The following is an 18812-nucleotide window of genomic DNA, read 5'->3' as shown; positions in this document are numbered from 1 at the left end:
TGGCGCAGTGGTTGAGAGTGCCCCGGTCGGGAAAGATCCCACATGCCGCGGAGTGGCTGGGCCCGTGAGCCATGGCCGCTGAGCCTGCACGTCCAGAGCCTGTGCTCCGCAACGGGAGAGGCCACAACATTGAGGGGCCCGCGTACCACACACACACACACACACACAAAACAGGAAAGAAAATAACAGATCTGAAACATTACACTTGAAATGTATGAAGGAGGGCTTCCCTGGCAGTGGTTGACAGTCCGCCTGCCGATGCAGGGGACACGGGTTCGTGCCCCGGACCGGGAGGTTCCCACGTGCCGCGGAGCGGCTGGGCCCGTGAGCCATGGCCGCTGAGCCTGCGCGTCCGGAGCCTGTGCTCCGCAACGGGAGAGGCCACAACGGCGAGAGGCCCGCGTACAGCAAAAAAAAAAAAAAAAAAAAAGAAATGTATGAAGGATGGCAAAATAACTTGAAATACAACGAAGAAATAAATTCTGATATTCTCTAACTTCAGTTTATAGTAAAGATATAATTAATGAAAAATGCACTTTATGGGGAAAGTAAGAGGAACGGGCTCCTATAAGATCAGAAATAAAACCGAAATATTTTTATAGATGCTTAGCAAGAAAAAAAAAGAAAACTAATATTTTTTAACGGCCCAAATTTTTTAAAAAATGAAATAGTTTTGGTCTTCTTAAAACTGAGAACTCAACATGTTTAAGTAATTTCTATGTGTAATTTAAAACATTGTTAGACGCTTTATTACAATAACCAAACACTTCAAAAAAATAAAACTGTCTTTCATAATTGAGGAAATTTCAAATGTAAATATAATTTAACCGAGTAATAGCTGAAAATGATTGAAGAAAATGTGTTCATTTTTAAAAAGTACTTAATTGTACTTTTGAAATGCAAGTCACAGTTTGTTTTTCTCATTATCCTGTGTGTATGTGTGTGTATGTGGTTAAGAAAAATTTTTAAATAGCGTGTGTGTTGGGGAGGGGTGTTGAGGGGCACTACAGAGAAACGTATCTGCTTAACTGAAACAACGCTCCCTACCAGTTTATTTCCACAAAAGCAATAATTTGTCCTATAACAAGATGACTCATACACTAGCTGTAAAAAGAAAACACATCCGATGGGGGAAAAAACCCAGCCCCATAAACGTTTTTGGACCAAATTGTAAAAAATGGCTATTCTTAAAAATGTGCGTTCTAATTAATTTCCAGAAGTACAACATGAAACACTAGAGGTACCATCTAACAACTGCATTTATTCCAGAAGTTACTTGAAGCAGCTTTGACAATTAAGCAAACTAGGTAGAGTGCTAAGATTTCCTGGGAAAGACCAAGTGATCTCTTCTTTCTCGACTGTCAATACCATTAATGACTAGCGTTTACATCCATATTTGTTATCCCTCAATTTATGATTTAACTAAAGGAGCAAGGCAACACCATGTTGTAAAGAAGGGGTAAGTGAGTTCTTAGAAGCATCAAGAACTAAAATATGGACCACCTGCATCTCTACCTAGTCATGTGGTCATTGATGATTTGCATAGATTTTTCTTGGTCTTAGTGTCCTCACTATAAAATTAAGTCTTTATACCACATTATTCATTGTGCTACCCTTTTTAAGCCCATAGATTCTATGATTGGAATAAATTTAGAACATGTAGAATAGAAAATTTTACCAGAAAAGTGTTTTCCGGCAGAGGGGTAGCTGAGCTCTACCCAGTCAGTATCCCAGGCTCACTGCCCACCCACAGCCATGGTGTCTGGTTACCTTCCTGGCAGCTCCTAGAACTCCATGGAGCACAGATTGAACACCTTATGACAGTATTATCTCTAAGGTTGTCACTAGCTCTAAAATTCTCGATTCTATGAGGACAAATCTGACCTTGACATTTATCCCTTTGGGAGCCGCACATGCTATGAGAGGCCCCCACGAATTTATGCTAACTTGGACTTAGTCTAAAATTCAGAATGGACTTCCAGGATAGGACTCATCAGAGAACATGGGATATACCATCTTCATCGTGAGTGAATGCTAGAGATTTATCCTTCGATGTTACTCACTGTGATCTGACACCAAACACAATGCAGTCCTGTCAAGCCCTGGTAACATTTAACCGTTTTGTGGCACTTATCACACTTGGTTGGGCAGTTGCCTTCAACCCAGTAATGATGCATCACCTAGAACACAACAGAAGCACCGTGGTAAGAGGAGGCATCCATAAACAGCACCCTCAAAAGGCAAGCATGGCCACACACTTACATCAGTGTTCTTCTTGGACTTTACGTAAGTCTTGATGCAAGAAGGAGGTGCTCTAGCCACGCAGCGCTCATGGACTGTGTACTTGCAAACTGAAAGGAAACATGTACGCAAATTCAGAGCTAATCCTGGTCCTGATTGCAATTTTATACAGAAAGAATGACATTAACAGAAGCTCGTTTCATAGCCACTGCTCCCTAATCAATCCAATCAGCCACATCAAGGAAAAGTCCAACTCGACTGTTTTTACCATGGAATACAAAAGGCCAATTAGTACAGGAAATATTATGCATGTGAAGAACCAAGACTCCTCTATCATGGCAATAGCAGGAAATGCTTAATTAAATCAGGCCTCACTCAAATTTTTCACAATAATTCCCAGATGACAAACATACTAAAGACAAATTGATGACTGCCAAATGGCTTGGTGTCATTTGCTAGAAGGAAGAGATCTATATTTTACAAAGTATAGGCATGAGAGCAGCTGGCAGGCATGGGAATAAAAGCCCATGAGTTTATGCTATTTTGTCTATTGATTTATCTAAACCTTAAATGGCTGATTAGTCTATTTCCAGAGAATAGATTTCATCATATGCCAGGCCTTCAGTTAAACTTCATCCCTCATTGCCATCGTGGCACTGTTTGTCCAAAAGGAACAACCTTTGCTGGGCAGCATATTGTATATATATATATGCAAAATTTTATATGTATCTGCAAATATGTATAGAAACACATGTACAAACATATATATGTGTGTGTATATAAAACGTATAATGTATATAAAAAACCAACACATACACTTTATTGGCATCTTTAAATTACTTCATGGCTTGATTCTCAATATAACTCAGGGTCATATACAGATATTCGTTAATAAAACACTGGTTTCAAATTAAGAATTCTAAATGCATAAATACATAGAATAAAAATTAAGTGAAAAACAACCAAGCAGCTCTCTCAATATAACAAACAAAAATTGACCACTGCATGAAGTTAGAACGAAAATATAATATTTATATAGTAAAACTATTCCCAAACATCCACTTCTGTGATTTCCTTTGGCAACACTGAGGAAGAAAATGCAGTTTCTCTTCTCTTCCACATTGGCAATAATGTTGAGTATTACATTTGCACACTAATCAGTTAAAATTTGTGAGCAAGGTTCTCACTCTTATATGCTATTGCCCATGTTATTTGAGAATTACCATTTTGTTTCATAAGCTCCCATCAATAGACAGTACTATGAAAAATTATTTTCCTTAAAAATAATAAAACTTTGAAAACAAATTACTTCCTTTGTACATGGAGAATGTTCTGGTATAAACAGCCTTTTAAATGTGGCCACTAGAAACTGCCCTCTAACGCGGCGCGAGGTACTTTTATGTAACTTTATTAAAATCCTTAAACACGTAAGAAATCACTTAAAAGTGTACCTACTCTATGGTTTTTAACGTAAAATAAAACATCTGAGAGAAAGTCAACTCCCAAATATGCTACCAAAGAAGCTGTTAGCTAAAAATAATATCTGAAAATTATGTATTATATGGAAGCCAGGTAAAAAATTAGATTTAATATAAATGCGCGAAAATGGGATATGTCTAATGAACTTGACAATTTCAGTAACTCCATACACTGCAGAAAAGGGCGTGGATGGACAACGTGCTGGACCAAGACAAAGTCACACTTTAGTGAGGAGGACTCAATATTCCCTCTGTTTTTTTTTTTTGGCAGTACACGGGAGACTCTCTCTCAACAGTGAGAGCACTGTTGTGGCCTCTCCCGTTGCGGAGCACAGGCTCCGGACGCACAGGCTCAGCGGTCATGGTTCACGGGCCCAGCCGCTCCACGGCATGTGGGATCTTCCCGGACCGGGGCATGAACCCGTGTCCCCTGAATCGGCAGGAGGACTCTCAACCACTGCGCCACCAGGGAAGCCCTCCCTCTGTTTTAGCAGAGGCATCAGGGAATGCAAAAGTTCCTCAGGTATACATGTTGTTCATTTAAAACTTCTTAAGTGCCTTTTATAAATTGTTACATATACTACCAAAAAGTACGCCACAGAATAAAATAAATATCGTAAAGATAAGTGTACCGAAATAAAAATAATGGCCACAATTCATGAACTGGCAACACTTTGGGTTCTAATATCCATTAACCATATATTAGATTTTCTTCATTATAGAATTAAGAATCATGTGCCTGAGGTATAAGATTAGTGTGTATTCCTTGTGATTTCTTAGTTTGAATGGAAACTGATAATCAATCAATTATTTTTAAAAGACTGAAAGGAATTAGCTCATTATAGGAAGACAATGTGAATAAAGCGGTAACTTAGGGAGGGAAAAAAGACAAATATGCATAAGATATAAATATGAGAGACCAATGGATATTTTCATAATACTCCCAGAAGAAATGGGAACCATGAATAAATTAAACTACAGTGGAAAGAAAATGGCTAGTGAATTGGGAAATGTCCTTATTTCTTTTCCAAGAAGAAGGTTTTCCAAAATTGAAGAAAGTTAAAACTAGAGTGATCTAAACCTTCAGAAACATACTTCAGGGAAAGATAAATCATAGGTACGGGAAGGGTCAGGTGATTTCTTAACTCCGTCTACAAATAGGACTATTCCACGAAATCAATCGCTTCTCACCAGAGGTGATGACATCCGGGCAAAGCAAACATACTCACAGGAGCAGCAGAGGCCCTGCTTCCCCACGCCGATCAGCATGTTCAAGCAAAGATTGCAGTAGGCAGGTTTGTTAAAGTGCTTGAGTCGCCACACATGCTGTCCGTCATCCTTCACATTCTGCACGGGACGCAAGAGAAAAAGATTTCACTTAATGAAGTAAACAGTGGAATATGTAAGTGCCAATAAAATTCAGAGCTGGACTGAAGCATTTGAAGACAATCTGTTATTTCATCTCTGACTTTCTCCAAGATTGCCACAGAGTCTAGAAAACCACATGTGCTCTAGTGGAATGAGATCCTGCTAACAAATATCGGATGCTATAGCAACCCACAAATTCTTGCCTAATATCAACAGTTCAACAGCAGGTCCCAACCATTATAACCGTCCGCCAAACTGAGAACTCCTCAGAACAGAGGCGTGTTTGCCTCACCTCTGTATACTTTAGTCCTAGCACAATTCCATAAACAAATCAGTGAATAAAGGAAGAGAAAATACTCTTGAGTGGAAGATTCTGAGAGATGAAAACCTTGACAGAATATGTTAACCCTTGCTTAATGGTAGGAATATGCAAATTTCATGATGGTGGTTAGCTTTTATAAGGAGGTAGAAGGGTGGGATGGGATGGGAAAGAATGACACTTAAAAGTAAGTTATTCATGATATTCTAAGGCTTCAGTTGGGGGATTCCTTATATGTTATAATTGACACTAATATATTTTTGTATGTCTCAAATAGAAAATTTAAAAACATAAACTTTTATGAGGCTCTAATTACATTATTATTTTACTTCTCTTTTACAAAATATGAATGATTTTAATCTCATGGAAAGATGGCAAAAATATTAAAACTATATTACTGTATTTACTTATAACAGTCTCTACCATTATTTGCCACAATAAAACCTTGAGTTCAATTAATTCACATTTTAGCAAAACAACTGTAATTATTATTTATTCTTCTAAGTAAAACTCTATATAATATTATAATAGCTATTCTCTATTAGATACATTGAAGTAAAATGAAATAATATGATGCTTAAGATTCCTTACAAGGAGGTGAAGCTATTAAATGAAGTTATTATACATCATTACTTTTATTACCATCATTTTCTGTGTTAACATGTAGTCCTTGTACATCATGTACCAAACTATATCAAACTCAGATTAATTTTAGACATCATTTATTGGTATTCTATAGAAACCACTGCAGGTCATGGTTTTTGGTTAGTCAAGTTGCCACACTTCTTAGAACACGTTGAGCTAATACTTTTTTGAGCACCTATTATGTGCTGGGGCACTAATACAAATTCTGTGGTAGTGAGACAGTACAAACATGTCCAGATCATTTTGTTTCTCTGGATAATAAAATATTAATAATAATGCTTCCTAACTACTTTTTCCTATTCCCTATCAAGAGATAAACCACCAGATTTGAAGTACCCAATTGAATCCACAGTAACTAATTCCTACCTTAGAACCAGAAATGTCAAATTTGCATCATAATATGAAACATTAATGAAAATGCTTTCTGGGAGATAATTCTCCATGGGTCTCTTGAATTTCTGTACATTTTGTAAGAGAAGAACTGTCCTTTTCTCCAAGTTATCTTTTCAAAGGTGTTTGAATAACATATAGCCTTGCACAACAGAGATGTGCAGAGGGCAGGTTTCCTTACTGTCTAGTGTAATAAAGATAATTTCTCCCTTCTAAGCAAAGGTTTAGCAAGTTTGTTTACTGCGTATTATAAAAGATTTAGTTTCCCCAAGCCAGGGGTTCTGAGCTCTGATGCTGTGCAAGGCAATTACTTGGACCTCTCTCCATCACCCCTAAGAGACTTCATGGGCCAGGAGAACTAGCTCAGATGTGAAGCTCCTATTGCTTCTTTGCTGTGAGTAAACAAGTTTTTGTTTCTGACCCAGGCACTCATGTCCTCTGCCAGCACCCATGGAACTGTGGCAAGCTCACTTGTTCACTTGCAGGTAGGGTAACTCTCAGACCCTTCACGGTCCCTGACAATGCTCAGCTTCATTTTCCTGACAAAGAACTAACAAGTTCTCAGCAAAAGCACTTCTGCAGGAGGTGCCATGGAGGGGACATCAGAAGACAATGGTGTTTCAGGGTTTTTTTTCCAAAGCTTAAGAAATAGATTTTATAGTAATTTCTGAATCCAGTTCTGGTCTGCTCAAGTCATATGATTTCTAGTATCTTTATTATGTGAATGGAATGCTTTATATATTTGTTTAATTTTGCTATAGCTTCCAAACTATCTATGTTTTAAAATTTCTATTCCTTCAAATAAGAATAAGATACCCTGATGTTAAAAGTTAAAGAGGTTAATTTTTTTTAAACATATTGATAAAGTTAGCATTAAGTATTAGTTTAAATAATTAGATTAATGCTTAAAAAGACATTTTTAAGTGAAAAGGAGAAAAGAAAATTTAATTTTCATATGTATTACTGTTCTCATAAGCCTTGTCATTTTATTTTTAAATGAGTGTCCATTACATGTGAATAAGCCTTCTCTTGTTGAAGAGCACATATGGACTAAGTTAGCTGGCATTTTCCTTATCAAAAAATAAACAAGTCTGAACGTGGGTGTTCTGTCAATCAGAACACTTAGCCATGTTACAGGCTGCCACTGATGCACAAATCCATTACCCCGACATAAAATGCTCTACCAAAAAACAAATTAAATCACTTTATAGCTCTTAGCCGGATACATTGCCAGAATATTCAGAGGATGAAATATGTATGTGACTTCAAGAGAAGAAATGGAAACCAGGAGCCAACTACTTCTAAGCAGCGCAAATTAAACGCCAACGCTATGTATTTTCATGTCTTGTCTTGTTTGTCTTCTTTAGATGGTAAACTTACTGGGGAAGGGGGAGACTCTGTCCCTTACTATATTCTATCAGCCAGTAGAGCATACGCCTCTTAGTACTTCCACTGCAAATAAATATTTATTGTCATAGAGAGGAATTCATTTTTATAAAAAAGCAATGAAGAGGGAACCTGGAAGGCTTGATTCCTGGCCTCTGATGAAAATGTGGATAAGCCATTTCACCTTTCTTATTTTCCTCTCTAATAAAATGAAAGTAACCACTTTCCTCACCCAGGCCATGGTGTGAAGTTTCATTATACAATACCTGTGAAGTCAATTTAGCTCCTCAGAAGACTGGTGTTATATAAACAGCAAATATTATTACCGTCATTGGGTTGAGTCGTGTAACATCCCAGTGTTTCAGCCAAAAGATTTGAGAAGGACGTTGGTAGGTTTATGATACTTTATTTCATAAAAGTTGTGTTCTACTGGTTTTTTCATTACCAGACATTACTCTTAATGAAAATTTATTCCTGATATTTAGTAAACACTGTATTTTATAATGAAGCAGTTCAGTTCTGTGCATGTGTCAGAGAAACGTTTAATGAAACACTGGCAAATTAACACAGAGAGGGAGTGCCAGGGTCTTCCTCGCCTTCTAATCCCTTGTAAGTCAAAAGGAGGCTTTGAAGGGGCGAATGCTCTCTGGAAAATACTGAAAACTATTTCATTATCTTAGTGATTTCTAAAGTATTAGTTTTTTCTGTAAATACCTCAAAGATTGCAGACAGTGTTCAAGTGAACTAGGGCTGTTATAAATAATATCATTTTTTTTCGAAGGACCTCGAGGAGAAATTTCACTGATGTCACAGACAAAATGCTCCCATCCCCCTGCCTAGCCAGGTCCCTGTTTCAACTGACCTCACTTATGACACGCAGAAGAGCTAAGGTCGCACATGGATTCCAACTCAAGAAATAATAAGTGCCGTTAAATTACCTTACTTTCTGTTCAAGGTCTCCCAAAAATTATAATGATATGAAAGAAACTGTTCTTTTAGACAAAAAGATGAACTATATCAAGCCTGAGAAAAGAGAATGCAGAAAGAAGTTTTAAAAGTCTGAGTGGAGCTGCAATCAGCTGCCCATCTCCAGATCCCACTTTCTGAAGTCAGGCTCAGACCCTAACAGTCTTAAGGTTCAAATGCCATTTCAACTGTCAGTAGCATCACGTGGTTATTTTCCTTGAATGACCCAGTGTGGAATCTCAAGAATTGTTGCATTTATCCAGCTTCATAACTCCTTTCTAGATTGTACAAACAGCAGAACAACATCTTAATCAAATTAAATTTTAAAAAATAGAGTGTGAAACATTAGTTTTCCAAATATAGCTTAGTCTATTAAGAATACATCGTCTTCTGCTTTCCATCATACTCATCAAGGGACACATTTCATCAGAAATCAGGAAGCAAACCAAAGAATTACTTCTACTTTATTGAATCAGGCAAAAAACTGTATCCTAAAACATTTCAATCAATGGTAAAGTTTAAACTATATATAGGGATTAAAGACCAGGACTCTGAGAACATATAGTGAAATCAACATACATAACCTTTCAAAAATCATACAGGCCAGATTTGGGCCCAACAATCCAACACTAAGAAGTGAAGGTATCCTTATTTTAAGCCAGGCTCCTATTTAAATGTGTATTCCTGTTTTTATGATAATATGAATTCAGGAATTTTCCTTGAAAAACCTAATAATGATCCAAGATTACAGATTTCAGGAACTGGAGCATTACTAATTATCCTGTTCATCGAGGAAAACAAATGTTTGAACTGAGAGGATATCAGGAAAGGAAAGTGATATTCCTGACTAATTTCTTTTTACATGTCCAGATAAGATGACTGGCAAAAAAGTGACCTAGTTAGTTAATAATCAAGCCAGGGTGAAGGCCAATTTGATAACGTTCACTGCCACTCTACTATCTCTTCATTAGTTCTTATGTCTTGCTGGGGTGGTCTAATTGAGCTAAACTGAAAAAAAAAAATCAGATTTCTCTTTCCAAGATAATTTTAAAACAGTTAACACTCATTCTGTTTGTATGACAGATTAATGATAGAATAACTTGGGGGTCAGCAAAACTATGGCCCTTGGGTCAAATACGGCCCAGCAAGCTATTTTGTAAATAAAGTTTTATTGGAACACAGCCCTGCTGTCATTTAGGTGGTGTCTGTGGTGGCTTTTGCACTGTAGTGGCAGAGTCTAGCAGTTGCAACAGAGACCTTATGACCCACAAAGCCTAAACTATTAACTATCTGTCCTTTTACAGGCAAAGTTTGCCAATCACTAGAGCAGAGTTTATTGCTAGATACAGTTATTTAAAAAAGAAAATCATTTTCCTTCAAAATAAGATTTTTGTAAAAAGCAATTCTTCACTGAGATGAATGCTGAAGGAAGAATGAGTAAGTCTCAGGCATAAATTTTTCATTGTTATCAAAATCACATATGTCAACCAAACATTCTATTTTACTTCAGATGTAAGAGACTATACCATTTCATACTGGGTCTCATGAAGTGTGAAGGACTTCTTGTAAGAGAAAGGAAATGACTTCTACTCCCTAGCATTTGATAAAGAATTAGGTTCTGATAAACTACAATTCTGATCCTAGCACCACAATGGGTATTAGGTAAAATAGAGTACTTTAAAAAATTCTGTTGATGGAGAAAAATGAACTACAATAAAATCACAACTGCTCTACCTTATTTCACGTGAGGACTGCTCTCCCAGGGCAATATTCTTATCTGGGTAATTGGGCTAATACACCACGGTCACTTTCAAATACACTGTGGTATTTAACATGCACTATCAATTAGCATCTACTCCCTGAGCTCATAATTGACAATAGACAAGAATATATAGGACAACATAACAAGACAGGCCTCACAATAAATGGCTGAATTCAACCTAAAGCTTCTAGATTTCCAATCTCATAAGCAAAAGTGGGGGGCGAAGTAGGAGGGAATGACACCATGAATCAAATTCTCTACAGGTAATAACAAAACACATTTACTGCCTACAGAAAAGGAAATAAATCTCAATTACTAAAAAAGGCCCTCATCACTCAGTTGTCATTGTGTCATTACTGGTTTGTAAAACACCTACCATGCCTGGGAATTAAAAAGCTGTTTTTAACAAATAGATGCTCTGATTTGTGATCATAATTACATAGATTTTCCATTTTATTAAAAGCCAATTTTAAAAACATTATTGACTTATTCTTTTTTTAAGAAGTGAACAAAATACTCTCAGAATTGTTCTTCACAGGGGAACCATCCAATCTCATATCCAAGTTGATCTACAAATGTTAAATAATGTAGCCCTGCCATCTAGTGGCCATCACTGGGAACACAACTTTGGAACACAGCTTGGGTTTCTTTGAAACCCTGAATCGATTTCTCCTATTAGCTCCAAAAAAAAATCTTTTAACGAAAAACATAAAATATAAATCTAAGAATATGAATATAAAGTAAATTATGTATCATTAACCTGATGGACATTAATGGCAAAGAATTGTCATTCCGTTGAAATAAAGTTACTGCTACACTAGAAACTGATGAGGTACATTGTATTTGTTTAAAATATTTTTAGTTAAATCCACATAGATTTGTGGACTATATTTACCAATGCTATTTTCATAATTTCACAAATATATGTATTTATGAATAAAACTAAAGAATTTCTAAGTAATATTTTCCAAAAGGAAACATTATTTCAAAATCTTTCTGTGATATTAAAAATATAGATGACTATATCTCCATTTCTGTACTTTCCTGTCCAACTCTCAACTACCAAATGATTTACTTACTTCTTTCATTCTCTCATACAAGAATTTCCATAAATATTTAGAATAAAAACACTTTATCTTTAAAAATATAAAATTCCCTTTGGGAACCATTATCAATAGAATTTCTTGAATAGTCATTTGTCAACTATGTTTCAGTATAGAATAAACACCAAACCTTACAAAGTTAACATTTAGTCAGTTTTCTTTCTGTTTTCTCCCAACAGTCTGATTTACATATGCTTTTGACAGAAGGTATATTAAACAATAAACACATATTTATGATACAGAGATATATAGTAAGTTATTACAAAAGATACTAGGTTATGTATAGTATAAGAACATCAGATACAGGAAGTATTGCTTCATTAATTTGTAAAATGTAGAAATATGTATCTATTAACAATAAGGTCTATATTAACTTTGTTTTAATAAATTATTTACTTTAAGGGTAATTTCCTATTTATCATCTATTAGTAATTTTTCTTTTCCTTCCTCTGAGCATGTCTAAAATCCCATGGGCCTCATGAAGGCTAAGATTAACCTGAATGTAAACGAATTTGAAGATCCAGGTGAACTGGAGACAAATTCTACCATCTGAAACCCATTTATATATTCCCAAACCCATATGTAAATATGTACAAACCTATTTTTATATACTCTCACATGTTTTACAAACACAGACTGCAAGATCTCTTGAGAACTGTCTTTAAAAAAAATTGGTGTCTTGAGTAACTGGTATAGTCTTGAATCTGAAAAATCATTATTGCTGGTAACAGGAAGCATGAAAAATGTGGAGGTCAGCAGCAAAGTGGTGGACATTACATTCTTGCATCTCAAAACTCTAAATAGTCTGTGTGTCAGGGTGCTCTCCGTCAGTAATACTCTTTGAATCTAAGTATAAATTTTACTATACTCATATTATAGTTAATTCTTATTTATTAAGCTAAGTATAAAAATCTAGCATTGACTCATTGGATTTTTAAATTAACTATTACTAAAATTCACACGAAGCTGGGGCAGCAAGATTTGGACTCTAAGTCACTATCATATCACATTCTGATCTTATATTGATCTACTTTATTCCCCAAAACACCAGTTTTAAATACCACTGGAGGCAATGATATAAGAAAACTTCGACAGGCTTAGAAGGAAGAACTTTGACAGACTGTTGATATGTAAGGAAACATTTACACAAATACACACACACACGCACACGCACACACACGCATATAAACTCAACCACCTCTATATATAACTGGCTCCCCCAAGTATGGGTTTGGTTATTAATAAAATAGATCATCTTCATGGGGAGGGGGAGCACAGAATGCAATAATACTGGGATATTTCTTGCATTAGATAAAATAAGGTCAATGTTTTCTTTTAACAAGATTGCACTTTAAATAGTGGAAAAAAAGAGAGAGATTATGTATTAAATAATACGGTAATACCTAAAAAGAATTAATATATTCGTGGCAAGTATTACTATACAAGGAGTTATTGTCAACTTGTACTGTGACATACGTATTAGAAGCAGGCACTCACTACATACTTAATGGTAGAAAATAGCCAGATAAATTTATAATCAAAATGTATAAAAGAGAACCCCACTGACTTACCACCAGGCCACCCCCTCTCCGTAAATGCTTACATTTTCTAAGCCCAGGAGCACAAGAAGTGGAATTGTTGTCATGCCTCCTTGAATCCATTCCTCCAGAGAGACTGTTCCATCATGATCATAGTCAATTTCTTCCATCATTTCATGAAGGATCTGGAGAAGAGGAGATGAGGAAAAACTGGAAATAAATCAATAAGATAAGTTTCATATAACACAACAAAGTATTGCACTGAATTGCTTATGATAAACTGTGACTAGCAGCTAAGTAGAGAGTTGAGGTAAATATCTAAATAACTCGGTACCATGTTAATCCTACTGAGCATATAGTAGCTTTGCTATGATTTCAAAACCCTGACTACTTACACTGATCAGCTTTTATAAATAAATGCTTAACTTATTAATATTTCGTCACTGGATGGTACAGCTTAAACAAGAAGGTATCTCTAAGCATGAAAGTGATCTTTAATTGCTTTCTCTAGATTACTTTAAAAAATTCAAATATATGCCAGACAATGACAGACCAAATTAACTTCACGGCAAAGAGCTGAAATAATTCTTCGCTAAGTGGTGTGGGGCGGAGGAATTAAGTTGCTTTTAACTGCCTATCAGAACTTAATGGAGCCAAGAAGTTAAACAATCAAATAATTTTTTGATTAGATTTCTTTTCTAAGGAAGACTTGCACAGTGTCCTAAAGTGTTCTCCGTAGTGTCTGTTTGTAATATATTTATCTCTCGGCTGCACAGCGCTAATATTAGCTGTTAATTCGAAGGGTTGTTGTGAGGTCAAAGGTGCTAATACATTATAAGTATCTTTGAAGAGTGTCTAGCATATATAGTAAGTGTAATATAGGTGTTGTTAGTGTTATATTAGCAGAAATTATATTTGCTAATATATATTACCCAAACATATTACCCCTGGCTGCTGGGAAGGCAAAGTACCTCCCATCTAATGGCACCAAAGTGGCAAACATGGTAGAATGCAGTGAAGGAATTAACTCACCACATTTATCTAATATGGAGCTTTTAATCAACTTGAAAAAAGAAAGAAATACAGAGAGCATTAGAAGAAAAATTTGAAAAGGTGCAATAAATGGAATAACTTGATATGCGGACAGAAGTTATTATTTGCCTCAACATCCCTGAACTTAGTGGATTGGTGTCTTTCCTCAGCAAGTTTTTGAAAATCAGATTATTTTCCTTCATTGAAACAAACTTATCTATAGGTAGCGGAAAGAGACTCTTTGGAACAAAGTGATGTTGAAATAATTATTTCATCACACTCAAAATGAAAGACAAGGGAAATCATTTAGAATTGGGCAAAATGGCATAAGGTCTCATTAAAAGGCCCTCCCCCTTGAAGACACTCTGATGAACTAGCAGAAATGAACAAATGAAGAGAAGTAAAACACAGAGTGTTTGTTTCAGAGGGCTGATACTTTCATACTGTACTTAATAAAGCTAATGGTAGAACCTGGGTTAGTTTTTAAAAACTCCCTTCGAGGGCATCTCAGTCTACCCTGAGCCATCAACCTGAAATGTACAATTCTCTTTAGTTATTATGCAAACTTACCAGGAGTCAGACAACGTGTCCAAATGTACACATGTGTTTAAAATGGGGAAAGCTGCTGAATCATCAGGCAGGATGAGGCAGTTACTATGACAGCAAACAGCCGTCTTTTATCTTTACTCTTTATACTGTCCACAGAAAGGGCAGACTTGTCAGTATGTGTCACAAATGACTAATAATGCTATATAGCTTTTTATTTGTATTTTCCAGTAGGTATTTGTCCTAATTAGACTGCCGAACCACTAACTGTTCCTTCTTTAGAGCATCCAGATCCCTCTTTTCTCAAGCCCCCCACCGCCAAATATGGTGATGTGGTGGTGCCTCCTTCTGCGCTCCAAGCTGATTGAAAAAGACCCCCTTCCCTCTATTACTCCAGTGAGGACAAGAGCCTTGATTGACAGGTGAATTATATTCACATGAACATAAAAGTGCATGTATCTTTTACATTTACAATGTTGTGTTTTACATTAACATAACCAGAAAAGGCAGCAGAACTTATGAGTCCTTTGATTTCAGTGAAAATAGTATTAAGATGAATCAAACGGTATTCTTAGAATTAAATACGTTACCATCTACTTTATTATTCCATATGCATACTGCAATTTTGTTAATGATACCCGCCACTCATCATGTGCACAGCATGTGTGTTTCCATGTTCAAAAATAAAAAAAGGAAAAAGAAAAATCAGCTGAGTTAAAACTTGGAAAACCCTAATCCCAGTAAGAAAGGTGCTCTCCCTTTCCATGACATCGCATTGACTTTGTTGTACTTTAACCGCATTAGTTTGCAAAGCAAGGGAAAAGCTATCAGACCGCTCCTATCACACAATCATGCCATTACCGTTGTGTTGACTGCATAAATGTGAATTTATATGGTTAAATAGGCTCTTTGAATTCATACAAAATGTAAACTATTTACATAAAATTGATTTGTATCTACTTAATTAATGTACAATATGCTAAACTTAGTTGGTTTCAAAGAGAAACTAAAATCAATAATATTCTCCCCCAAATATTCCTGTGGCCAAAGTAAAAGTTGCGAATCATGTTTGTTTTAATACACATTTGAATAATATTGTAGCTTTGGTATAAATCTATTGAAAATAAGAGGTTTTTAATGCTCTTATAGGCATTGTTAGATACTATTTCTTGAAACAATTTGATTAAAGTTTCCTAGCTCAATCTTTAACTAGCTGCAGAGTTTTGGGCAAGTAACTAACATTTTGGGGCCTCCCAGAAAGCCCACTCCTGGGCATATATCCAGACAAAACTATAACTCGAAAAGATATATGCACCCCTATGTTCATAGCAGCACTATTTACAATAGCCAGGACATGGAAGTGACCTAAGTGTCCACCAACAGATGAATGGATAAAGAAGATGTGGTACATATATACAATGGAATATTACTCAGCCATAAAAAGAATGAAATAATGCCACTGGAGCAACATGGATGGAGCTACAGATTATAATACTAAGTGAAGTAAGCCTGACAAAGAGACAAATACCATATGATATCACTTATATGTGGAATCTAAAATATGACACAAATGAACTTATCTACAAAACAGAAACAGACTCACAGACATAGAGAACAGACTTGTGGTTGTCAAGGGGGAGGTGGGTGGGGAGGGATGGATTGGGAGTTTGGGGTTAGCAGATACAAACTATTATATATAGAATGGATAAACAACAAGGTCCCACTGTATAGCACAGGGGACTATATTCAATATCCTGTGATAAACCAGAATGGAAAAGAATTTGAAAAAGAATGTGTATATATATATATATATATATATATATATATATACACACATTCTATATTCCCCAAATGGGAATATAGTTATATATGTATATATATAACTGAATCACTTTGCTGTACAGTAGAAATTAACACAACATTGTAAAGCAACTATACTTTAATAAAATAAATGAAAAAAAATTGGGGGTCTCAATTTCCTCATCTGTAAAATGAATAAAATAGTAGTATCTACCTTGTAGAGTTATGAGCCTTAAATAACACATATGCAAAGATAACAGTGCACTGTGCATAGTAAACCATCATTAGTGTCTTCTTAATCGCCTTCATCCTCTTTTAGATTGAATATTTTAGCTATTTCCATATAAGGAAAATCATGGCGATCATAAAAATCATGTCAGTTCTGACTTTTTTGTGGCATGGTATGACCTTAGCAGTGTCATCAGCAGCTTCTGTTCACCTACACCTATATTAGACTACCATGCAAATTAATTTCCATGAGGAAGAAAAGCAAAAGTTATTATTACTAAGGGCTTCAGAAAACCACATATACTTTTTCTTGTTCAGAATCCACTTCAGCTATTGATTAGAAATAGTAATTTAGAGTTATCAAAAGACATATACACACTATTATATATAAAATAGACAACTAATAAGGACCTACTGTATAGCACGGGGAACTCTACTCAATACTCTGTAATGACCTATATGGGAAAAGAATCTAACAAAGAGTGGATACATGTATACGTATAACTGATGCACTTTGCTGTACACCTGAAACTAACACAACATTGTAAATCAACTATACTCCAATAAAAAATTTTTAAAAAATCAAATGCCAGTAATATATTAGGATTGCAAAAAAGATGAAAGAGAAAGGGGTCTTCTAGAATGTAGCCAACAGTTAAATCATTCCTATACCTACTGGATTAAGTTCAGTGACGTCCCATTCAAGGTACTCTGCCACATGCATCATCTGACTGATGATATTTTCTAGTTCCTGGAGGAGAGGGAAGGGAAGGGGAGGGAGGGAAGGAAGGAGAGGGAAAATGAATACAAGGTCTTAGTAAGTTCTTCAACTTTGACTTACAGGAATTGATTTGTTCAACATGTAGCTCAAAAACTAAAGGAGTGAGATGATTAATTTTATATAAAAAGTAAACATATACCTCTGCATTTGAAAGGCCTACTTAACTATACATAAAAGAAGAGCCTAAATATACATTCCTTTGTACTCTGTCTAGAAACCTTCACCAGGAGAGGGCACAACTATACAAAGAAAGGTTTTCTTCCAGGAGAAGATTTTTAAGAAAATTTTTGTTTGGAAAGCAGCATCTGATGAAAGTAGGAGCCTGCATATTTTCACAAAAAGCTGTGATTTTTAAGTACTGAGTATCCTGACCCCACAGCTTGAAAACAGGTGTGGAAGGGTGGTGGGAGGAAGGGTTTGAGGGCAGCTGAGAGTTTTATTTTTATTCTGATACACTGAGAACGTATACTGACAGTTCTAGCCATTTACTGGTAAAATTTGCTCTGCTAGAGGTGTGTTCAGGTTAAGGTTTGGAGGCTAAGTGCATGCAGAGTTTATTTTATCAGGGGATAGAATTTTAGTCTGAATATTCACATTCTTCTGCTCAACGTCAACTCTTTGAAGAACTGCTGGTTAATATATATGCCTTGGCTAAATAAATTATAACATTTTTACATACCGATTTATTTAATGTTTTAATTTTTCTGTATCTTCAGAAAAGATTAAACATACTTTGTGAATGCTAATAATTTTAAGGGTAGTCCATCCATGACAATTAAAAGCGGTATTTCATAGTATGATAATTTAAAATATAAGAAATATAAAGAATAAGGCTTGAAAGTATATTAATAAAATTTATTCTACTAAAACCTCTGATCTAATGTACGTGGTTAATATGCATAAAATGAAGAAGAAAATATAGTAAAAGAGGGGTTTTTTTTGGGGGGGGATTCATGGATCCCTCTGAGAAGCTGATGAAAGCTACACTCTCTCTCTCCAAAAATATATATATGAAATCATGAAAATGTTATATAACACAGGTCATCCCAGAAACAATGCAAATATGAATGTGTTTATTACAGATGTGAAAAATTTTAAACACTAATCCCTTGCAATTAGAGGCTAGAATTGTGTGTGTGTGTGTGTGTGTGTGTGTGTGTGTGTGTGTGTAACTAATCTTCCAGTTACTTTATCTTTGCTTATATATGCCTTAATGGTTTGGAACCGTT

The 18812-nt window shown here is 35.6% G+C and overlaps 1 protein-coding gene across 6 annotated transcripts in view; it reads right to left on the bottom strand.

The window, feature by feature from the left end:
- DGKB (diacylglycerol kinase beta) overlaps positions 1 to 18812 on the bottom strand; it is a gene marked incomplete at both ends in the record, with an annotated part of 637756 nt that overhangs the window by 481400 nt on the left and 137544 nt on the right. For all 6 annotated transcript variants that reach the window (XM_082846621.1, XM_082846623.1, XM_082846625.1 and 3 more), the window contains 5 exons: positions 2064 to 2180; positions 2263 to 2351; positions 4949 to 5066; positions 13262 to 13381; positions 17479 to 17553. In XM_082846621.1, the coding sequence (XP_082702747.1) occupies positions 2064 to 2180; positions 2263 to 2351; positions 4949 to 5066; positions 13262 to 13381; positions 17479 to 17553 (519 nt within the window). The remainder of the gene's footprint in view (positions 1 to 2063; positions 2181 to 2262; positions 2352 to 4948; positions 5067 to 13261; positions 13382 to 17478; positions 17554 to 18812) is intronic.

This window comes from Leucopleurus acutus, assembly GCF_964270905.1.
Source record: "Leucopleurus acutus genome assembly, chromosome: 9".
NCBI lineage: Eukaryota > Metazoa > Chordata > Mammalia > Artiodactyla > Delphinidae > Leucopleurus > Leucopleurus acutus.
The sequence above is the reverse complement of the archived record's forward strand: the minus strand, read 5'-3'. Positions and strand labels throughout refer to the sequence as shown.